Raw genomic sequence first — 25,962 nt, 5'->3', positions numbered from 1 at the left:
AATGATTAAGAAAATAATATGCTGTAATATGTTTCAAAAGTCGTTATTTAATATGTATAAAATATTACGTCTTCATCTGAAGATTGAGATTTTTTGAAAGCATACAATGTCGACATTGAATGAATTTAACATTTTTTTTATTGGATAAAAATTACAGCCATTTGCCACAGGTTGTAGAATTACGTAAAACGTCGTTCTAAGTCGCTAGGTCAAGAAAGAAATATTAATATTAAAAATTTAAAAATACATATTAAAAAATCCCTGAAAATATCCCTAAAAATTTCAGACCCCTAAAAAAATCCCATCTCACTTATTTGCCCCCTAAATCTGGGGGGAAAACCTAAGTTAAGAACCCTGGTCCCATGCCCCCACTACCAATGTACATGAGATAGTGTATGTATTAATGTAGGTATCTATTTAGTAGATACAAACACTACAAACGTATTATTACAATGGATATGTTAATAAGCGCTAAAAATCAAACCCAAAACCTCGTAAGTAGTTTGTGACGCTATACCATGGCGGTTAAATTAAATTGAATAAACAATCCATTTGCTAATTGACGACAGTAGTAATACAATTCGATATTAATTATAGATTTGGTAATAACGTTGGTAAATATTTGAGTAAGCTGACACGCGGATTAATTAAATTGCAAATACTAAATGTGAGTATGCCTAAATGTAGGTAGAACTTTAGCCTCTTTAATTACTTACCTACTAATTTTATTCGATGTACCACCACTAGGTTTCAATTTATTAAAACGTATATGGAGGTACAGTTTTTATAAGTACCTACCTCATATTTTGTGTCTGCTAATGTTTGTTGTTGGTTTTCGTCCGAAATTCCTCAGTGCCTGAAGACAAAAGTCTTCGAACAGTGCGTGTTGCCAGTGATGATCTATCTATGGTTCCGAGACTTGGTCGCTAACTATGGGCCTCATAAGAAGGCTCAGAGTCACACAGTGGGCGATGGAACTAGCTATGTTAGGAGTATCTTTGCGTGATCGAATCAGAAATGAGGAGATCCGCAGAAGAACCAAAGTCACCGACATAGCTCAACGAGTTGCGAAGTTGAATGGGCGGGGCATATAGTTCGAAGAGCCGATGGACGTTGGGGTCCCAAAGTGCTGGAATGGTAACCCCGCACTAGTAAGCGCAGTGTTGGCCGACTCGCCACCAGATGGACTGACGACATCAAGCGAGTCGCAGGGATTCGCTGGATGCAGGTGGCTCAGTATCGTGATGTTTGGAAGTCCTTACAAAAAGTCTATGTCCTGCAGTAGACATCCATCAGCTGATATGGTGATGATGATGATAATGAATGTTGGTATACCTAAATACTACTAATCATACAATCATTTATCTTTTGGCAGTAGGTATGGGAACGCAGTATACTTACTTATACCATCGAAATAAAAGATAAGATCTGATTCTAAGCTATCAATAAAAACACAATTTATTTGATTTGTGATGCTATTCACTATACACCACAACAATAATACCACAACAATGTAAGTAAGCATTATAGCACAGAGTCTTTGAGGCGTGCAAAGTAACAAAACATTTCAAAGACCAAAACTTAAACGTCGAAAGTTCGAAACTGGCAACATAAAAGTAACTCAAAAAGACGGAAAAAAGTAGGTACGTAACAAAGACGTCCTTCCATCCGTAGTCAACTCTCTGAACTGTAAAACTAACTTTGCACCACTAAAGTCGTTCGGAGCGTGTAACAAAGGTAGTTGAGAACGAGTTGCTAACAAATGAGCATTCTACGCAGTTAAACGACGGAGAAACTCATGGTAAATTCAAGACTTGTTATGCTAATACAGGCGCGAGTCGTTCGTGAGGAAAAGGCGCCTAAAAATTACTTGTCAAATTAATCGACGTTAAACGTTGTTCTACTAGAAGAAAATCTTGCGATAACCAGACGTACCTCATTGGGGTTCCGTAGTCCCCAAGAAACCCTTGTAATTTCGCCATGTCTGTCTCTCCATCCGTCCGCGATTTAATGCAGAGACTATTACTACTAGAATGATATGAAGGTTGAAAGTATGTCAAGTTCTTACTATAGGTAAGAACGGTAGCCAATATTTAAGTTTGTACCGTGGTAGCTTAAAAGAAAGCATGTTTTAACGGTCCAAACCGTCAAGTGTTAAAATATAAGGCTGCCTGTCCATCAGAGAAGAGCGAGGGAGCATAATGGAGAAACGGACTAATGCGGAATGGAGTTGCGTGCTGTTTACCGGAGTGGAGCGAGGGTGCGGAGCGGAGTTGCAGACTATGTTAATTAAATAATGTAAAAATTTAATTAATTTAACCCCGCTCCTCTTACAGGAGGATAATCCCTGTCCACTTAAGAGAAGCGGAGATTTTGTGCAATCCTATTGGTTAATATTTCTCTGTTTCTCGGTTCCGCTGCTTCGCTCCGCTACGGTGGACTAGCAGTCTTAAACGTAATTTTTTGATATATTCTACGCTTATTGTACGTGATATCACGAAGTTTAGAGATATTTTCAGTTAACTCTTAGCTTCTTGACAAAGCTGCGATAAATGTTCTTAAAGGGTGATCTTTACACTTACAGGCAGGTTACATCATTATAGACCACACTTTTCTAATTCAATCATAATAAAAACAGGGGGTAAATTTCGGGAAAAGTTCAGCAAAAACTGCGCAATTCGATTGGATTAATTATAATGATCCTATACTCCGCGCCACGAAACAAGTCCCGTAGACGTGGCGCTATGACGCTCATTCTCATTTGGTAATGGCCATCATAATGGCATTAGAGTAAGGCGCTGTCAATTTTAGTTCAGGTTTTAGCCGTGAGACTTTTTTCGTAGCACGGAGTCTACGTAAGGAACCCTCGAAAAGCCAAGTTTCAACTTAGGGAAGCATTTAAATTGGGAGACGTATATAAATTAATTCCAAGAACTTACAAAGTCTAAAAAACTGTCACAAAGTATATTTCTTTTTTGCTTAAGTCCTAAAGTCTTTCAAGTCATATTTCTGCAAACGTAGCTATCGCAAACGTTTCACTACCTGCCCATTAGCATGACAAGAGACCTGAATTCATCGTGAATTTCCTCGTCATTTACTTGCGTAGAGAGTCCATTTGTTGCCAACTCGCCGTGACCGACGTTTGTTACACGTTTTCAAACTAGAACGAGCGCCTGTAGCAGTCCGACCTGCCTCATTTTATAAATCTGCAGGCTAACTCACTATCTTTGACTTGTGCCAGTTGACTTATAGGAAAATGAGATTATAAGAGACAAATGTCATCCGGTGCCTACTGGTATCATGTAGGTAGATGACATTTCTCAATTGATTTGATGTTTTTTTTTAATATGTTCATAATAAAACCAAAAAAATGAATAGGTCCACTGTAACTGTAACCACTGTCGTTTGGTTACGCTTCTATATCACAGGTAAATACTGTAGGCTATTATAGTGCTAGGGCCATGCTTTAAAAGGTAGCAGGTTTCAAGAGTCCAGACTTCCAGTACAGACAGAATTTTATAGGAATAAAACACATTTTGTTTTATATTTTGAGAATACCTATCCCCAGTCGTCATTTACTTAGCTTTAGAGCAACCCTTCGCTAGGTACCCGTAAAGATCTTCAAAAGTGTTTTATGAAGGGTTGCCACGAAGCTAAATGAGTGGCGACTGTGGACAAAATTATTCTTATTATTTTGAAGAAAATATACAAATTTTGGGTTAAAACTTGGGTGGTTGGGGATTTAGACACTTGAAAACTTACATATAAAAACACCGTGGTCCAAAAACCGTATTTGTCTAACCGTATTTGTGTACCTACTCAGTTACGTTTTACTTAATTTTTTTTTCTTATTGTTTTCTTTTGTAATGTAATAATTTGTTTTGTGTGCAATAAAGTTTTTCTTCTTCTTCTTACATTTTGGTAGGAGCATGAGCTGATAAACTTTCAGCTTTTATAAAGTGACAAATATCTGACCCTCATAGGCTCTGAGGATAACACGTTATCAAATGGTTTAGAAGTACCTACAGGATAGTTCGGTTTGCAATTTCGGATGAAACGAAGTCTTCCATGTTGTTTTTGCATTTTCTTTTTATTAATCCGTCAGTTGAAATTCAGTTTATTTATTTCAAGCACTCTCTCACTCTCTCACTCTCTCACTCACTCAACTTTTAGTCTGGGAAGTCTGTTGATGACACTCCCATGATATGCGGGCACGGGTGTGAAATCGTGCGAGCGGGGAAGTGAGGTGCATCAGTCGTAGATTTTTCACTCATCGCCACACGGCCCCCGGCTCGGGAGTGTTACGAACGAAGTTGCCAAGCAAGGTTTTATTTTATTTGTACTCGTAATCATAAACTAAACAACTAGTCAGAACACATGAAGGCTGTATGTATGTAAGTATTTATAAAATATTAATTTATTACAAACATACATTTTCATGATAAACTTTTTCCTGTTTTCGCAATATTAATTACTTTGTTTGCACCGAAAATTGAAGTTGATAAAATTTCAATTAATTTCCACACCGCGTTAATGTTTATTGTGAAAAGTTTCAAAATGAAAAATCATTACCGGCTGAATGAGATGTGCGTACGAAAATTGTCTGTTATGGCCTGCAGGCTAAATTCACTAACTTAGACGTAATATGTTAGCTTACGTAATATAGGAAATTCACTAACTTAGACGTAATATGTTAGCTTACGTAATATAGGAAATTGAGATTCTATGTAACAAAAAGTCATCCGGTGCCTACTGGTGGATATCATACAGTAGGTAGATGACATTTCTAAATTGATATGATGTTTATTTTAATTAGTTTTGATGTTTAGTTTAAGAAATTAAATATCACGTGTCTCAAACGGTGAAGGAAAAACATCGTGAGGAAACTTGCATACCAGATAATTTTCTTAACTCTCTGAGTGTGTGAAGTCTGCCAATACCCCTTACCCCACTCATTCTGAGAGGAGACACGAGCTCAGCAGTGAGCCAAATATGGGTGGTTGATGAAAGACCAAAATAGTGAATAGGCCAGCTAATATTCTATTTATTTAACACTAAAACGATGTTTTTAGGGTTCCGTAATCCACAAGGAACTCTTATAGTTTAGCCATGTCCGTCTGTCTACCAGAAAGCTAGAAATTAGCTTGAGCATGACTTTAAAAACGTGAACAAAGTCGTAAAATAAAATCTTGAAAAATATTTTTTTAGGGTACCCACCCCTACATGTAAAGTGGGGATGATTTTTTTTTATTAGTTTTTCCCATAGTGTGTCATAGAGATAGTGCGTATTGTTATCAGTATTTTTGCATTATTAGGCCTTGAAGCGCTCATTTAATGCATGGAACTCTAAATTGCTCGTGGCTCGAAACGCACTTGGCCGATTTTTCATCGTGTTTTCGTTTTTGCAATCATCTCACATTGTGTGTTAATCTCCCGATCCACTGAACCTTTTTTTAAAAAACATTAACAATACAAAGCTACGTTATTTATGAATGTCGTAAGCGACGTTTCATCCTCGTATTTCCACGAGAACGGGAACTACGCGGTAAAAATTGCGGGGCGTCGGTTAGTATCTGACAAAATAACAGTCAAGAGCTTGTTTCGTTAAAGTTGTTTAAACAAAAAGAGAAAAAAAGAGCATCAAACAAATTTACATTCACATTTATAATATTTACATGTGGCGTTTTATATGCAAAACGTTATAATAAATCTACGCTTGGACAAAAGCTTGTTGCAGCACCAAAAACTGAATAGATATGCACTGTTCACTGCGTATGAACAAAAAAGTGAAAATGTGAAAATTTTAATGCATTTCCATTGTCATTTGTCTGTCGATCTGTTTCAAACGATTTCGTCGCTTCCATTTGCGTGAATCCATTAACCACTTACCACTGTTTCTAACTCACAAAAGCATTGAAATATCCTAGTTGTGCCCGGGTTTCACCCGTTTAAATCTTGTCACATGGAAGTATAAGATAAAAAAATAACATATTACTATTCTAGACTATAGATTTTAATCTCTTTTTCACATCTGTAATTCCGTTCAGCTTTTCAAAGTCAACGTCAATTTTGATTTAATTTCATCATCATCATCATTATCATCATCATCATCATACCAGCCGATGGATGTCCACTGCAGGACATTAGGCCTTTTGTAGGGACTTCCAAACATCACGATACTGAGCGAATCCCTGCGACTCGCTTGATGTCGTCAGTCCACCTGGTTGGGGGGTCAACCCGCACTGCGCTAACTAGTGCGGGGTCGCCATTTGAGCACTTTGGGACCCCAACGTCCATAGGCTCTTCGAACTATGTGCCCCGCCCATTGCCACTTTAGCTTCGTTTGATTTAATTTAAGAGACATTAATTATGTCTATTTTGAATTGTCACAAAATGTAAACACAAAGTAATGGTGATCAGAAAAGTTACATAAAGCAAACCTAAAAAATCGTTTTGCGTTTGAGCTATAATTGAGTAACAAACTTCCATCCATCCAAAGTTTCAAATTTATAATAACAGTTACATTGCTGCAGGTACGTTAGTTTCACGTGTGTTCTGACTAGCTCTGAAACCACTCGGGACCCGTGTTTGGAAACTTGATCATGCATACCTACTTACTGGTTATGTCAACCAATATCTACTAGTTGAATTTGAAAAGGTAATTTAATCGACGAATATTTCAGGCATATATAATTAAATGTTGGAAACCTACCAGCAGGCTAATTCACTCGTCGTTATCAACCCATATTCGGCTCACTGCTGAGCTCGAGTCTCCTCTCAGAATGAGAGGGATTAGGCCAATAATCCACGCTGGCCCAATGCGGATTGGCAGACTTCACACACGCAGAGAATTAAGAATATTCTCTGGTATGCACGATGTTTTCCTTCACCGTTTGAGACACGTGATATTTAATTTCTTTATATCTTTATTATTAATTTAATTATCTTAATTTAATTTCTTAGTATCATCACCATCATCATATCAGCCGATGGACGTCCACTACAGGACATAGGCCTATCGTAGGAACTTCCATTACATAGACAGATCAAGGAGCATTGAAATATATGTAAAGGGCAATGCTCACAATATTTTATGAAATTTCACTTCTAAAGCTTTTAAGTACGGGATTTAAAACATATGTGCATTATTTTAATTAATTTTTTTAACTAATTTTCTTATCAATGTTTTCGATTATGAAATATTTTAAAATTTTCCCTTTTACACTTTTCCTTCAAGTTACAAACATAACTAACAAAAATGCTAAAAATGTAGTATATATTTAGTTATATATAATATTATATTGTAAGTAGGAGTATAGTTTTATAGTGAAATCCTAGAGGCAAAAATCTTCTAAGAAAACATAAACAACTTAGAATAAGGAAGGAAAATCCGCTACAAATAATCCGTATACCGGACCGCCCGAAAATAAAAATGAAACTCTAACATAAGCTTATCTTATAGACTTTTCTGCCACATATTCTATACGCGTGGCTTACATTTGACTTAAGAAAGCTAGCTAAAATTTTTCGTACAGTAATTTGCGATACGAACATATAATATGAAAATTGCGATTTCTGTATTCGGTTGAATATCGATGATCGACGCTTTATGTGCAATGCTCCACTTTTGGCTATTGGCTGCGTTATGTGAATACTTCTCCATGGATGATTGTATTGCATGTCTGACAAAATCTGTCCAATGGGTTGGATCTGCCTCTGGATCTTTTGCCTTCGACTTGGCCCTGCACTACCAACTTCAATTGAACCCTTATTTCCAAAAATGTGGCCTAAGTACTTAAAAATCCGTAAAAGCACAGTAGACGAAAGTCTTTCTTTTATCTTTGGTTCGTACACCACATGTCCAGGACATCGATCTTGTAGACACAAGGACCACGTTTCCACACCGTAGAAAAAGATTGGAAGGACAAGACACCTCATAAGTCTTAGTGGTTTGGTGATCCTCCTATCTTTCCGAATCTTAACCGTATGGCTACATTAAAAAACTCTTAGGTTTATAAAACGATCCAGAGATCATTGAAAATGCTAACGCTTAAGCTGAACAACACAGCTCTACGTGTCGTTGTTATATAGCGGTATAGGTACTTGGACGGGTCAACGTTCTACACTTCATTTTCATGCAGCGGTTGACGTTCTCCTACTTGTCATCATTGTCACGTTACTGAATGACGCGACATGCTTGCATCATTTGAATGCAAAAGTGCTTTGACGATATGTTTTTGTATTTTGTATAAGCCACAACCTTCTCTGACTCGGTGGCCAAAACTGGAACTAACGCAAAGAATACGAACAAACGTCGCGGCGGTCGCCATTTTGATAAACACGTTAGATCGTGATCATTTACTTTTGACAGAGGGGTAACGTCTAGCAAGGTAGGTCCTATGGTAATTGGTCTGAATACTTAAAGCGCGACAACAGTGACACCCTCACCGGGCCAGTTATGTTCGTGGTCCTCTGCCTCATTGGTCCCGTGGTTAGCTGGTTCAGCTACGGACAATGAGGTCCAGGGTTCGAATCCCGGGTCAGGCCAACAAAAAAAAGGGATTATTGTGATTTTTTTACAACAAAAATCTTAATAACAGCCTGGAGTTGGGACATTGGCGGTGTTAGTACGCCCCCGTGCCTCGGAAAGCACGTAAAGTCGGTCCTGTGCCTGATCTCTCACCGGTCGTGTCGGTCTGCCGTCCCATCGGATTTCGAGAGTGAGGGAAGAGAGAGTGCACCTGTGCTTGCGCACACACTTGTGCACTATAATATCTCCTGCGTACATGGTTAGTCTCACCATGAGATTAGCCACCGTGACCGGAAAGTCGGTCGGGAGCATAATATTATTATTATTATCATGTTTGTGGTTCTATAACTTAAACTAGTCCAGCCTAACATTTTTTTATCTCGGTGTACGATTCAAAACATAAACCACTACATCGTTTTTCATCGTATTTTCTTTTTTGCGATCATCAAAGCTTTGGTTTGGTTCCAGAAAAGATAATCATAATGGCGGCGAATCTATTATGCCAGCTTTAATAAAAATAAAATTTAAATCTACTTCTTGACGGACCCTATCGTGGAATCGTAATTAATAGTTTCTCAAGATCAGCCAAGATAAATCGAAATGAGACTTACAAGATATAAAACGCAAAGAACAAGCTCATGATAAAGTACACCGGAAGAATTCAGATCTACTCAAGGATATCCCACCAAATTCTCGTTATAATTTGTAACTTGTAACGTTTCAGTTCACATGACTTATTTCATTATAAAAGCACTCACGAGAGTTTAAACTAAAATTGTTTCCCTATTTAGAGCGGTGGAACAAAAATGTAATTTCAACATGATGGACCGAGAGCTTGCGATTGCCAGATATGCGTCAGCTAAAACCTGAACTAAAATGGACATCGCCTTACTCAAATGACAATTAGATCGCCATTACCAAATTACAATGGCGCATTAAGACATTAGCGCCGCGTCTGGGGACTTCTTTCATGAAAAGGACTATACTGTCATATCCTTAAAACTGTTAGTCTGTCAGTTAGACACAGATAATTCAATGAATTGTATGATAAAGGGATTCGAATTATTGCCTACATGTAACAAGTAATTTAACTGATTAGGCAAATAAAATTAAAATTTGGCACCATGAGTCCTCCTTATTTGTCCTAATTATCCCCAATATGGTCAAATTTTCAGCTCTGTATCATTTGTATAATTTGGGCCCGAGTTTGTATTGAGACTGGGTTTCTTCTTTCTTAAAAGGTATGTCTAGCTATCACAGGCTTACATTCTATGATTAATATTGTTTTAAAACGTTCATTTCGGAACGAGTTAGCGTTTATACGAGCCCATAATATATCATTCACAAGAACATTACAGACTACAGTTTTGTTATGTTGACAATTGCTATTATTTATGTCGGAAGATACAAAAATACGCTCGCGTCTTCGTTCGCCCTTAGAACTCTTTAATCCGGCCCCTTCGCAAAATCCGTTCTTAGTGAACGTCAACTAACTAAACTACCTCGTAGCTTAATTTCATCTTCGAACGTCAAGCGCGCGGTGTTTGATATTTCGTGATTGGTGATGTTACGCTTTAAGATATCATATAGTTTTGGAACATTTTAAATTAGGTAAGTCTGACTGTCACTGGCTCTATGATTAATATTGTTTTAAAACGTTCATTTTGAAACGAGTTAGCGTTTATACGAGCCCATAATATATCATTCACAAGAACATTACAGAGTACAGTGTTGTAATGTTGACAATTGCGATTATTTATGTCGGACTAAAGAGTGTTCCACATTTGGCCGCGCGCCAGTACTGCTGTTGACGCTGCTGAGAGCCATTCGTACTGCAAATATATTCTATAATGTCTTATTTGTCGCTGCTATATATTTAATTTTTCTGATTTTTCAAAGATAGCACTTAAATAATGCCGTTTGAAAACGGTCTTGTTATTTTACTACAAAATTGATAAATTCGTTAATGTTAAAGATGCTTGAAGGCCATTTGATCAGTCTTCACATAAAACCGAACTGAAATGACGTTAGACGATGCACGACTTCAAGCCACACCTCCGTGCTCGTCGGAGTGGGGAGCGTGAGGTTTTTTCGTTACGGAATTTCTGGATTCGGTCCCCGCGCTCAAGGCCCGCGATAGAAGCTATGCAATAGTTTAATAAAAGAAATTGTAATTTTCAAAGAGCAACTGTTGAGTTTGTTGCCGGCTCTTATCAACAGTTCCCGAATTTCGAACCGGTTGTACCTACTGTGATACGTCAATACAAACGGACAGACCTGAAGTTTCAAATTGCTTGTTAACTAAGCCTATGTTAAATAAACGGTTTTTTTTTTCAAATCATCACCATTGTCAGCTTTTTTTAACGACCTACAGCAGGGTTAAGCCTCCAATCGTATGGAAGGGTATATGGAGTTAGACCTACCACGCTGCTCCAATGCTAGTTGAAGGGCTTAGGGTGTTAAATTAATTTAACGACCACTATATATTTAATAACTATGAATACAGGGCTCGACGGTGCTCGTGTTCTAACGTGCTCGCATAGACACAGGGAAGTAATATCACACCACCAACTCTTCAACTCCGGACTGATCTTTAATTAAAATTTCGTTGAAGAAAGGAAAGCTCAGTATAACATAACCCGACTCAGGATTCGAACTCAGGACCTCGTGATCCGAAGTCACACATATACTAACCACTGGGCGAATGAAGTAGTTATCTTTTGTGACTATCATGGACATTTTACTCAAATCAATCGATCGTTGATTTGTTGATGGAAAAATTGATCAATGAGGATTTCAGTAAATTTAAAATTTTGAAAATCCTTTATTTTACAAGATGTTAATATTAACACTATCAGCCTTATTTAGTATACATAAAAAATTATTTAAAAACTACGCCACAAGAGTCTTAAAACTTTTTCTTTAGAATAACTAGACACCGCCAGCTTACTTAATTAAAAGGACTATGCAAATTATAACAACGTCAGAGGATCTCGTTGACATAATAAAAATCTTAAAGCCATAATCTTTGTGCGGTTTCTAGTTGCTGCCCTCAGGCTAAGCATCTCGGGGTAAGCATGTTTACGCATCTGTAGTTTCCGCCTGTGACTACAACCGCGTGGAACTTTAGTAGGTTAACTTTACTAGCTATGTTCTATGGTTTCATTAAGTAAATCCCACTATCGAATTTTCATCAAGATTTGTTTAATTGTTATGGAGGTATCGATGCTTTTTTATATACCCTACCCCTAGTCTTACCCTACCCTACCACTACAGTGAAGGTTGATACTTCATTTCATTTCATTTATTATTCAAGCAATACCAAATATTTTACATTATATAATTCTAGCGGACGCTCGCGACTTCGTCCGCGTGGAATTTAGTTTTTCACAAATCCCTCGGGAAACATGGATTTTTCCAGGATAAAGTAGCCTATGTGTATGTGTAGCCATGGTATAATATATCTCAATAACAAAATTCAGCTAATTCGGTTAAGTAGTCGAGGCGTGAAAGAGTAACAAACATTCATATCATTAAAATCATCAGTTTTCGCAAATCTCGGGAAACCATGGATTTTTTCGGGATAAAAACTAGCCTTTGTGTTAATCCAGAGTAAAATCCATTTCCATTCCCAATTTTAGCCAAATCGCTTCAGTAGTAGCGGCGTTAAAGAGTAACAAACATCCAAACATCCATACAAACTTTCGCGTTTATAATATTAAGTAGGATTATACACAAGCCATCCAACTGAGCATCCACAATTTGGGCGTAGTTTTAGTTGTCGAGTGAGTGGTAGGACGACCGATTTTATTTTTTGATTTCCTTTATCATATATTATGTAGTCATTTACTGCGTAGTAGCACTTCTCACTTAATTTTGTAACATAAAAATAGGGAATTTAATAAGTACGGAGAACCAACCCATCATTACCGAATTCAGGAAAATCGAAATATCATCGCTTTTTATCTGTAAACTATCCAAATTACACGAAGCTTGTACCATTTAATGGTCTACGACTTTATCTAATGTTACGTCACAAAACATTTCGCCAATTACTTTTCAAAATTCTTTTTCTACTATACAAATAAAAAAGAAATTGTGGACTAATTTTACAAGCCATTAAAAATATAGTTTCATTTTAAAACAAAACAATAACTTTAAAGCTACAACACAGTCATTTATAAATACTTTTTGACCTTTGTAACAAGATTAATTCACTCCGCCAAAACTAGATGGCGCTAACGGTAGATTAACTTACGCTATCGGATGTCGCTCGGCGAAAAGCACCCAACTCTAGTTTCAATATCATTAATAATCAAATCTCTTACCATTAGAACGAGTAGTGTGGTAAATAGTGCTTCCACCTTTAGTGGAAGCACTACTACTACTACTTCTTTATGTAGATTGTATGTAAACTTTATAATCGGCAAGTAACGTTTCCACCACTGATGGGACGCTATTGAAAGAACTCTACAAATTGTAGTACCTATTATAGAATCAATAAATAAATTCTTTTACACCTATATAGTAGGTATATAAAAAATATAGATTATAATAAATTCATACATACAGGTCGTTATAGATGATTAATACGCTGTGGGTTACACAGCTCACTCGATATTAACATAATCGGCTCATTCTACCTTGAGTAACGCATTAATATATCTCACTGTTTAATTATAACCACTAACATCTCAGCTCTAAAGGTAAGTTTAATTGCTACCCAAGTACGAGAGAGACCATGTCTCGTTGTTTAGATGCTAGCCCGTTTAACTTCACTTGACTATCTAAACTTGAATATCAGGGTATTTAACGGAATAAAATCCCAAATACACGCCATTGACGATCAATTATTCTCACGTTTCTGCAGCACCCACGACTATATCTGATCGTGTATTGGTCACTGCGTGCATGACGGCTCGACTTATGAAACGTCTTCGCTGCCATTTGCGCTGACTAAAGACGATTTTGATATTTTGACGGCCTCCATGGCGCAGTGGTTCGATCCCTGGCTGAGCCGATTGAGGTTTTCTTAATTGACCTAGGTCTGGCTGATGGAAGGCTTCGGCAGTGGCTAGTTACCACCCTACCGACAAAGACGTACCACCAAGCGATTTAGCGTTCCGGTACGATGTCGTGTAGAACATGTTACAGTCCTAACATATTGTTATCCCACTTCCATCTTAGATTGCATCATCACTTACCATCAGGTGAGACTGTAGTCAAGGGCTAACTTGTAGAGAATAAAAAAGGACAACCCTATTGAGATATTTTGCTAAGCAACTTATTTTATTCAATAAAGCAGATGTATGAAGGTTGATCTTACAAGGAAACCTCTTTTACATCATTTTCAACTTAAACCAAAAAGGTGCATTTATTGCGTCGTCATACTTTTGTAATAATTGTTGGAACAAGCAGTTGGGTTATCTGACTTTGATATAAATCCATTGCCTTTTACATAGCAAGGACTTTTAGGTTGCACTAGGAACTTATCCGACAGTGCACTTTCATACGCCTATCTAAATGAGGCAGAGATATTAATCCCCATGTACTTGTAACTTCTCCGTTTATTTTTGTTACATTACTAGAAGGGGCGTAGCTACCGCCGTATCAATGATATGGGGCCCCTGGACTACAAGGGCCCCTTACGTGTGGATGCAAAATTAATAAAATGTAGGTAATCTACAGTTTTTTATCCTGATTAAACGAGAGCCCAAAAGTTGGAAACATTCTACATAAGTCATGTTTATTTTTAGCGAGAATTTTCGTTTCTTTTGTGAGAAATCTTTACCCTTCATTTGGGCTCCCCAACTAATTGATACAGGGCCCCTTCAAAGCACGCTACGCTACTGATTACTAGTTGATGACAATGACTTTTCCGGTATAAATTGATGATTTTGACTACCTACTTCATTTAACTAAGAAGTTAAGGAAAGGAAGAGGAAGAGTACCAGACAATAATTTATTTCTAAACCATATTGCGTCCAATTTTGTCCATTATTTGCTTAGGTAGTTAATTGATCCATAATATACAAAATACACATAGCACCGTAACAGTACAAGGTAATTCGAAAATTACGTTAAGTCCTTTTAGTTGAAAGGAATAATCGATACGAAACTTTGCACGTTGTAAATTTAATTAAGTATAGTTCCAATTTATTAGCAAAGTAGCTCCTATTTGATTGTAAAAGTTGGACTTTTTCACCGAGAAACAAAATAAACTTTGTCTGTCAAATACTTTTGTCTTATACCTATTCGACGTGGAACAAAACAAATTGAATAAGTTTTGTTTCTGAACTGAGTTTCCTAAAATTCTATTAGAAATGTTTAGTAATTGTTTTGCTAACAAGTTTAATACATTACTGGTGTTTTTTATATAATTATATATTGAATAGAGCCGTCATAGCCCAGTGGATATGACCTCTGCCTCGATTCCGGAGAGTGTGGGTTCGAATCCGGTCCGGGGCATGCAGCTCCAACTTTTCAGTTGTGTGCATTTTAAGAAATTAAATATCACGTGTCTCAATCGGTGAAGGAAAACATTGTGAGGAAACCTGCATACCAGAGAATTATATTAATTCTCTGCGTGTGTGAAGTCTGCCAATCTGCATTGGGCCAGCGTGGTGGACTATTGGCCTAACCCCTCTCATTTTGAGAGGAGACTCGAGCTCAGCAGTGAGCCGAATATGGGTTGATGACGACGACGATATATTGAATCTATTAGTGTCTTATCTTATCTTATCTTTGATCAATAAGCTTTCCAAAATTATTAAAACAACATGTTATTCAAAATACTTAATGTATTTGCAAATCTGATATACGGTGTAAATAGTTTATTAGGAAAATAAAAGCAAATATACGTTGCCTAATGTTACCAAAAATGCAACAGAAAACAATTTTTATAATTCTTTTTCTGTCTGTTTGTATTAATAAAGGAACAGTTTAATATTAACAAATCATTTCATGAAGTTTGATTAAGAAAAGACTTAAACAAAATAATTTTAAGTTTTATACCAAGAAGATCTGAATCTGAAAAATCAGAAATAGACGCAAACGGAGTTATACATAAGATCTGAACAATTATTATAAATCCGGTCCGCATCTCATCTTTACAGTAAAGATTTATGGGTATAGAAAAATAGTTTCATCCATTTCACAGACCTCCTGCGGATAATGAGGGTATGACTTTAGCCCTGTCATTTCGGGTTAAGTTATAGCTTCAATAACACGGTAGGTAAACTCCGGTCATGCGAAAGCCCTTCAGGAAGTTTGTGAGGCTAAAGGTGAGAGTGCGAACTTATAGTAAAAGATGAACTACTGTATACACGCTAATAAATAACAAGTACAGTTATACAATCATTATCAGTCTATTTAACTTCCGACTACGGGGCCAGACTTCCCTTCTTATAGGTTGGCAATTCGTTGATGACACGCCCATGATATGCGGGAGACGGCGTAAGACTGCGCGGATGTGAAGTCGTGCGCGCGGGGCTGTAACCATTGTCAACTTCCCAACTCCGGGGTGAGAATATAACAGGTAGGTAGGAGAATATAAGTTTCTTCCTGAGCCGCCTGCATCCATTGAATCCCTGCGGCTCGCTTGATGTCATCAGTCCATCTGGTGGGGGGTCGACCTACACTGCGTTTTCTAGTGCGTGTTCCAGCACCTTAGAACCCCAACGTCCATCGGTTCTTCGAACTATGTGCCCCGCTCATTGCCACTTCAGCTTCGCAACTCGTTGAGCTATGTCGGTGACTTTTGTTCTTCCTCACTTCTGATTCGATCACGCAGAGTTAATCCGAGGGTACCTCGTTCCATCGTCCTCTGAGCTTGCTTCATAAGCATAGTCACAGGTCCATAATCAGTGACCAAGTCTCGGAACCATCACAATAATATAATTGTGCAATATTGTTACACAAACCTAATAGGTATGCCGATTATATACAATGAGTACGTATGCGATATGATAAGCCGAATCTTGGCTCTGTTTATGAAGAGACTCAATGATCCGTGAACATTGAACGCCAGACGCATCAAGAGGCGTATCAGTCGAAACAGATCCCATATAAAATTTTCTACAAGAATATCGCTTAACATTTGCCAGAACCTTATACCTTATTTCAATGGAATAAGGTTGATAATATTAAGTATAAATATAAGCTCTACGTAAAAAGGCCGTATCTTGTATATGGATAAGAGGATTAGGAGTGGTGTCGCGTTGCGTTCGCTTCGAATGACTTGATTTGAGCTAGTGGGGCTTCTTCCAGATATTTTCCCTTACATTATAATATAGTGATCAATTCCAATCCGATTTAAAGTCAGAAATATCTGGTTAACTGGGTATATTACTAACGTAACTCGTAATTTGGTTTAATACTTTCTATACGTAGATCATTAGAAAAGCGCTTATAAAACTGTTTAGTGATAGTGGTAACAACAAACGTAAACGTTTAACAGTAAAAATAAATTCTTTAAAAAATATTAAATGATTATGAAACACGGCTAAAACTCACGTGATATTACGTCGGAGTATGCCCGACTAGTTTCGAACCCATACGGGGCCCTTAGTCATGAGCTGGTTCTTTTAATCGGGATCATGGATGGTTGCTGCCCACAGCGTGGAAACCGCTATTTCTTTCATTGTCACATACAACAAACTTGGAACAAGATAGCATTAGTTCGGTTTGCTTACAAGAAGACGAGTCTAATGAAGATGACATTAATGAACCGTCGGAGAGTGTAACGGAACCTTCACTCCCCACCACTCAACCCCTCTCCGCGCGCGCAATGCGTGCAGCAGCGCGTCGCGCAGCCGCTTCGCAGTTAGGATCGTGCCGCGATGCAAGATACTCCGACGTAATATCACGTGAGTTTTAGCCGTGTTTCATAATCATTTAATATGAATAACACTCACGATAGTTTAAATTCTTTAAAAAATAGTTAATGTTTGTTCTTTTTTCCGCCATGAATATTTGGTATAAATTGTTCATTGTATCTACTTCATTTTACTTCCTTCCTTGGCTTTAAAATATTTTTGGATTTTTTGTATCCATCCATACAAAAATTGTACCTATACATACAAACAAACATACTATACCGATCTATTATTACCTATACGTTTATAGCTTCTCTATATCGAATACTCAACCGAGATTACCAAATAGGTTCTCTGTTCCGACAACACCTTTATAATACTACTAATATGCTACTTACTACAACTATAACTATAAAAAAGCCATTAAAAGTGGGTATAAGCAAATTTCAACAGTAAGCCGACCTCCCTGCAGCGTTAGGTCATGGTCAAGTCATGAAACTATAGAGAATTTGTTCAGCCTTCAGTAAACAGTGTTTAAACCTAAAGGTTGCCATTGACGGTCAATTGTTCTCAGGTTTCTGAAAAGCAAACGGCAGTACACGGCATACTATACAAGTCGTGTACGCAGTGACCAACACACGATAAATTATAGTCGTGGGTGCTACAGAAACGTGAGAATAAATGACCGTTTGTGGCTAGTGTAAAGTGCGCTATATGTGTTTCAAACCTGAAGTGCCAACGTAACGCTTTTTTAAAGTTCTCGGAGACGTTTCGGTGATGATGAAACATCATAATTAGTAATAGTTTAATTGAATTTAGTAGATCTAGCGCCACATGACCAGTATTTTTTTGTTATTACTAACAGACAGCAGAACTACCTGATGTTAAATGGAAACCCATTGAATTCGTCTCTATTTTCCTCTATGGTATGGTGTAAGACAGAGAAAGGGACTAATGAAAATCAAAACTCAAACTATCGACCTATAAAAACATTAGAGAATGATACAGATACCAACACCATGGACTTCCCAATTATAAGTTGCACCTGTTTTTTTTTAAGAATAAGTTAAAACTTTCGTTTGCTTCATCCCATATAATACATTAAAACTTTTTCGTTTGCTTCATCACAGGATTCAAATTCTGTGCCGCATAATTTGTAGTTAAACAAACACTACCATGGGACAGTTAATAACACCAATGCCTTTTAATATTTGAAATGTATTAAAACTGAAGGCAATACAAATAATAAGAAATATTAAACGCGAAGATTCATCTCATCTCGATTCAAATATTAATGTCGCCTCTATATTGAGATTGACAAATAAACGAAGAGGAATCGGGCCTGTCGATCTAAATTGAAAGATTGCGACTGAAGATATCTTCTTGAGGTTTTATATACTTAAGTAAAAGTTACTTTATTTCGTTCGCTATCAACCCATATTCGGCTTACTGCTGAGCTCGAGTCTCCTCTTAGAATGAGAGGGGTTAGCCCAATAATCCACCACGTGGTCCCAATGCGGATTGCGGATGCGGATGCGGTGGCAGACTTCACACACGCAGACTCTTAGGAAAATTATCTGGTATGCAGGTTTCCTCACGATGTTTTCCTTCACCGTTTGAGACACGTGATATTTAATTTCACACAACTGAAAACTTGGAGGTGCATGCCCTGAACCGGATTCGAACCACTTTATCTATCTAAAAAATATTTAGAATAACCCGGGTGGAATTCGTTTTTATTTTAATTGACTTTGATTCTTTCTTCAGATTGTAATGCGAAAAGAATCGCTCAAAGTTAATTTATACCGAGTTTAATTTATATTTAAACGAAAATTGGTAAATTTCCTAATTTTATATATTTATTTAGACATTTTTACACCCAATCGTGTTAATTATATTACTGGGGATATATATCTTGGCGAATGATTTACCTACAAAATGCTTTGGATATTTTTTTCTCAAATAAAATTGCGATGCCAAATTCCAAAGTGTGTTTACCGCTGTACAACGTAACTTGAGCGCTCTTTGTGCAAATACCTAGTCAAATTGATTATACAAATAATGATATTTGAATAGTAGATGCTCTAATGGATCCTTAGGTTTGTTTATATATTTTTCATTGAATTTGTTTCACAGAACATCCTATATAGAAATAATAAAACCATAAACACGTAAATACTAGAAATGAATAAACACTTGTATAATTAGGAATTATAATTAAGAAATGTTTAAATAAAATTAAGAAATTTCGGGAAACTTCGCAATATCTTTTCAGCCTAAATTACTCAGTGCCTGAAGACAAAAGTCTTCGAACAGTGCCAGTGATGACCTATGGTTCCGAGGCTTGGTCACTAACCATGGGCCTCATAAGAAGGCTCAGAGTCACACAGCGGGCGATGGAATGAGCTATGCTAGGAGTATCTCTGCGTGATCAAGTCAGAAATGAGGAGATCCGCGGAAGAACTAAAGTCACCGAAATAGCTCAACGTCTCGCAAAGCTCAAGTGGCAATGGGCGGGGCACATAGTTCGAAGAGCCGATGGCCGTTGGGATCCCAAGGTCCTTGAATGGCCACCCGCACTAGAAAGCGCAGTGTTGGTTGACCCCCCACCAGGTGGACTGACGACATCAAGCGAGTCGCAGATATTCGCTGGATGCAGGCGGCTCAGTATCGTGATGTTTGGAAGTCCCTACAAAAGGCTATGTCCTGCATTGGACGTCCATCGGCTGACATGATGATGATGATGATGATGAATTAAGAAATGGTATGCTAAAATGCTCTTACCGTTGAGCTATTGAGGCTCTCTCTTTTTATATGATGTATGTACCTACACTTTATTATCTATCATATAATATTTTTTAATTGGATTGTATGTTTAAGTGTGTTTAGTTATAGTTTAAAATTTTTATTTATTGATTGAATTATGAAGCGTCAAGATTACTCTGTGATAAAGATCCTCAATAAAGATTTAAAAAAAAAACAAAAGATTTAAAACATAAAATAAAATAAAAACTAAACTATATCTTTTATGTATGAGATTTACTACAAAACTTTTAAAACATGTTGTATCTCAACTCACAGAGATTTTGTCGTCAAATAAAGTAATAAACCTGCACTAGGTACGAGTATGTGAATTAGTAGGCACATAATTACACGGTATAACATTCTAAACTAGCCGTTTTAATATAAAAGATAACACTGTACTTTGAAAGTGACCACGAAAACCTTTTAGCCGAAATTAGTTTTGAACACTTAAACATTTCGCCGTTTTACATCTAACCAGCCAAACAAGAGGTAAGTAGGTGCCTAAACAAACACTTTCAAAACAAGTCACGAGTTTCATACATTTTAGCAAAATTCAACGGGAACAATTTTCAAAACAGGCTCGGTTGAGGTGTAAAATGTATTATTAATGTGTCTAAAATGTATTATTTGTAACTGCTTTGCTTACTTAATAGGTTCTACTAATTAACATTACTATAGTAGAGTACAGTTAGTGTTGCCCACCAACCCGCTTTCGAAAAGCGTGGTGGGTCTTTATGTCCTCTCTCTTAGAGGGAAAACTGGCCCTGGCTGGTAAAGAAAGAAAGTCATTGTATCGGACACACACACACACACACACACACACAAATACACAGAAGACAACAAAATAAATAAGTAAGTTGAAATTTTTTAAAAATCCTCGAAAGTCATGAAATTATTAGTTACACTCTCGATCAAATCATCAATATTCTCTTTCAGTGCGCTTTCATTTTAGACCCCGCTCGAGTATATTTGCATACATTCGGTTATTCTTTCCCACTTTCACCCCCCCACAACTTTTAAACGGCTCAAACGTGTCTAAGAACACTCGCACATAAGTCACCATAGCGGATCCTATCAAATATTTTAATACAAAAAATGGACCCGACTTCAAAGACGTATTTCAGTTATTTTGATTTGAACACAAAATCACTTAACCGATTTTCATGAAAATGATATGAGACGACCAATCTGAATGTATATTCTTTCTAACAAAAAAATAATTTTAAAAATTGGTTAATAAATGACGAAATTATGTATTTAAGAAAATTTAACGAGCAACTCATTTAAAAAAATGAAATATTTCTATACTTTTATGAATATGGATTATTATAAGTTAAAAAAATACGCATTCAGAAAACAAGTTATCAAATTTTTTTTCAGGCATTAGTTCAAAAACTTGACACTGTCATTTCAGTAAAGAGGGACGCATGTTAATTTGCTTTATGACAAAGAACACATTTTAACAAAATAATTACATAGTTGTTAATGTGAACATTAGTAATTGTGAGGAGGTTTCTGGCACACGGTTGAATTGTAACCTTGGGAACTTTTATTGTTCTCTCATTTATTTATTTACACTTTTTGGTTTTTTAATAAAATACAAAACACTATTCAAAGATTGTAAACAAGACAGTTCCCGTTGCAGGGTTTTTAAATATCCTATTAACCAGTTATTATATTAGAAATTTATTATGATGTTCATAATAATATGCCAAAACTACCTAATATGCCAAAGAGGTCATTAAACCGTCAATAGATATAATATTTTTATAGCTATGATAAAATATTATATAATTTATATATAATACTAGCGGACGCCCGCGACTTCGTCCGCGTGAAACTCGATGTAAACTTTCAACTACCACTACCCAACTCTACCCCTACCCTACCCCTATCCTACCCCAACTTTTTCCTGAATTTTCTTTGCTATAAACCTCACGGAGCCTGAGACCTTTCCAACGAATGCCAAACCGTGGAAATCGGTTCGTGCGTTCTGGAGTTATAGCGTCAGGAAGGAAAACCCGACTAATTTTTATATCGTAGATTTTTATAGCTATGATAAATATTAGGCACCTTCAAGGTAAACTCGTGTCACAGCTTCAACGTTTAACATCTGGTGACATTGTGTCAGCAGTCAAGCGCTTTACTCTAGCGCTAAAACTCTAGAACAATGCAAACTTTTGCACTACAAAGCATCAAAAAAATTTGATTTTCTACTTATATTCTATCTCTCTAAAGGGAACTGGGCCTGTTGCCATGTGGTAGGTACGTCGATTCTATTTATACAAACGCTAACGCTTCTAAAATTTAAAAATGCATGGGTATCGACATTCACTATCGACAGGTCACGATCAAGTTGTTGATCGAATCTGTAAGAGAATCTACGTGCGACATCGCTAAGGTACCATAAACTGTAGTGGAGTAGTAAAGGTTTGAAATAAATAAAGAAAACTAAATCAAAACCTTTTAGAAAGCCAAATAAGAATAAACAAATCATTATCATCATCATCATCATCATCATCATCATCATCATCATCATCATCATCATCATCACCGTCAATATCATCGCCATCATCACCATCATCATCAGAATATACGATGGACGTGCACTGCAGGAGATATACCTTTTGTAGGGTCTTCCAAACATCGCTCTAAGCCGATATCAATCGGCTCAATACCGATGTTGTCAGGATGGAAAGACAAAAGGATACACTCGCAAAAATAAAATTTCACTGTTCAAATCGAAATTTAAAAACTGCATTATGCAGGAGAAAAATCTGTCACAGCTATATATTTTAACATATTACAAGTACCTACATTAATAATACAATCTTACAACAATAAATTGTGTCACATACATATTGGGCGTGTCACATAATATATCGGTTCAGTTCGAAATACATTTCCGCGGCTTCCTTTACAGAACCATTTTAAAATACAGCGCGCCAGAACGCGATATCTTGTTATGTGCTTGAGCCTGTCACAGCCACACATACCTCATATAACGAATGAAAGGAGACCGACCATTTTGGGCCAGCACGTTACAGAAAAAAACAAAATTAAGAAAAATCCTGTATTTTTTAATAAATCAAAATCAACAAAAATCATTACAATTCACAGTAGTATTTTTGAAATGTGTGTATTTTGTTTAAATCGTGCATTTTATAATGCAGGCACTTGTCTATATTATCTTGATTATGCGACTGTCAATCAAACTGAAATTAAACCAGTCTAAAATTGATACTATTACATAACACTATCACACTTCACACTAATATTATAAAGGCGAAAGTTAGTGTGTGTGTAAGTATGTTTGTTCCTCCTTTACGCTGCGGCTTGCAAACCGATTTGGCTGAAATTTGGAATGGAATTAGATTTTACTCTGGATTAACACAGTCTACCAGTATATCACGAGGAATCAGTCTTCTTGTTACCAGACCCTTAGATTCGTGGCAACTCTTTACTAGAGACCCTTAAAGTTCTCTTAAATTTAATCTTTCACTGTTATTTTCGAAGGGCTGCCTCGAAATTAAGTGATGTCTGGCGATTGAGGACATGACATCTAGTGGATGTCTTTTAACTATAAACTGTCTCTGTGCCAAATTTCAACTTTCAATCAGTTTTCAATATTTCGGGATGAGTACCTTTCGCGTATATATTTAGAAGATGACACTTGAGGGTCAGCTGGCCTATTCACTAATTAAGTCTTTATTAACACCCTATTACAATAAACATCAGATTAGATGAGAAATGTCATCTACCTACTGTATGATATCCACGACGAGTTCACAGTAGCCACAGTATGACATTTCTTACATAGAATCTTAATTTTGTTTTTGTCAACTAACACACGTCAAAGTAAGCGAATCAGCCTGCTGGACCCTTTAAACCTGCGACCTTCAAAAGCAACCACTGTGAATCCATATTTGGCTTACTTGCGATACTTATCTGTAATGCCTTCCCAAAATGAGGAACGTCTGGCTGTGACAGACTTTCGTTATATAAGTAAAACGTTTATTTCTACCTTATCTACGGATATCCACCCGTTAATATGTCAATACCACCTAGTATGGAAGCGTGTATGTCAAAAATATACAGTACACGGAAAACTTACCTTTATATTTATCAAGCATAACGATTGAAATCGTATGACACATACTAAAGTTATACAACCATTTATTTTTCTGAATGATGTTTACATTATTTCATAGTGATAAATTGTTGTTCTTTTAACATCACGTAGTACGTGCATTTTGAAATGATAAACTGATTGCAAAATGTATTAATTAAATGAACTTTTATTGTAAAATACAGAAACAATTTATTTTAACTTTTTATGTATAAAATGACAACGGAAGTAAAAATCGTATAAAAGTTTTTGCTGTATAAAATAATTACCTTCATATTTTTAAATCCCCTTTGCTGCATTGCGAATCTGTAATCAAACAATTGATAAATTATTAAGTGCCGAATATTTTAATTGACTCTTCAAGTTAAATATAAATCCTACAATTTGCGATTAAGCGTTCAAGCATTTCCAACAGTCTTTTTATAGGTCATGTATGTTCAATGAAAGAGTAAAGGAGAACGCCTGATAAAGTATAGAACTTTAATCATCATCAAAAACTCCATTTTGTTTTTGGATTTAAAATGTGATTGCAGGTAAATTTCTTAAATGTTAACTATGGAAATTAAACGCCAAAGGTTACGCCTACATTGTTAGGTACTATGATTAAAACAATGGCATATTTTTTTGAATTTACTTAAATAATTAACTTTATCAAGTATTATTACTTGAATTTCCACTTAATCAATGTACAAGATTGTATTTACTTAGAAATTATTTACAGCAAGTAAGAAGAAAAGTTCACAACAAAAATCAGTGACAAAAAAGAATAAGAAAGATCATATTCTATCTTTTGTTTGAATACCTATTATTTTCATATAGCAATCAGTGGACTCATTTAAATATATTCTCGACTGCGCGCAATTTTCCTCGGTTTCATAATGACGTCATCAGCAAAATTTTTCCGTTTGTTACAGAGACAGACAAAGGAGCCACTATCACAAATATAATATCAACATTAAGACGGGCCATTAGGTTGAATGATATAGACCAAGAGCCTGCGGTCGCTAGACATAACTCATTTTAAAAAGGCTCTAAGTTTCTCAGCCTACTCTCCTATTATAGGTTAGTTAGGTAGCCAATTATGGTGTATGGTGACCGTGGTGTATTTTGGCAATCCGCTCTCTGCTTGATATCCTCGGTCCACCAAGTGAAGGAAGCCGCTGGATGCTGGCGGCTCGACACCGTTGTGCTTAGAGTTCCATGCAAGAGGCCTATGTCCAGAAGTGGACGTCTATCGGCTGATAAGATAAGGTGAGGTATTTTGACAGGTAGCTAGTTTCAAGAGAGCCGCTGGATGCTAGCGGCTCGAGACCTTTGTGCTTGGAGTTCCATGTAAGAGGCCTAGGCTCGGGATCGGCGGTTAATGATGATGATGATGAAGTTTCAAGGGAGACCATTAATTGTCCAAGTATATAACTTAATTTTTTGAAGTCGTCAAAAAAATAAAATTAAGAAATTGAAAAATGAAATATTATTTCTAAGATATCAAGCAAGTTTATTCCTCCAGTCACCAGAGCTATAAATAAAATTAAAGTTCTCTTGAAAAAATAATTTACGATCTTTTTGAAAAGCTGCCGTGAGTAGTGATTAGGGACATGATCTCTTTTGTTTGATGACTAACTGCGGCTTCACCCAAATAGTTCCAATTTCCATGAGAATAAGGGAATAAAATATATGCTATG

The 25,962-nt window shown here is 36.6% G+C and overlaps 1 protein-coding gene across 1 annotated transcript in view; it reads right to left on the bottom strand.

Annotated features, from left to right (window-relative positions):
* Positions 1-25,962, bottom strand: part of LOC112046654 (suppressor of lurcher protein 1-like) — a 111,487-nt gene that overhangs the window by 69,724 nt on the left and 15,801 nt on the right. Inside the window, exon 2 of the mRNA XM_052883896.1 lies at positions 24,550-24,586. Within this exon, the coding sequence (XP_052739856.1) occupies positions 24,550-24,579 (30 nt within the window). The 5' untranslated portion in view covers positions 24,580-24,586. The remainder of the gene's footprint in view (positions 1-24,549; positions 24,587-25,962) is intronic.

The sequence above is a fragment of the Bicyclus anynana genome, chromosome 10, assembly GCF_947172395.1.
Source record: "Bicyclus anynana chromosome 10, ilBicAnyn1.1, whole genome shotgun sequence".
In the NCBI taxonomy this organism is placed as follows: Eukaryota; Metazoa; Arthropoda; class Insecta; order Lepidoptera; family Nymphalidae; genus Bicyclus; species Bicyclus anynana.
Note: the sequence above shows the minus strand (reverse complement) of the source record. Positions and strands in the feature narration are given on the sequence as shown.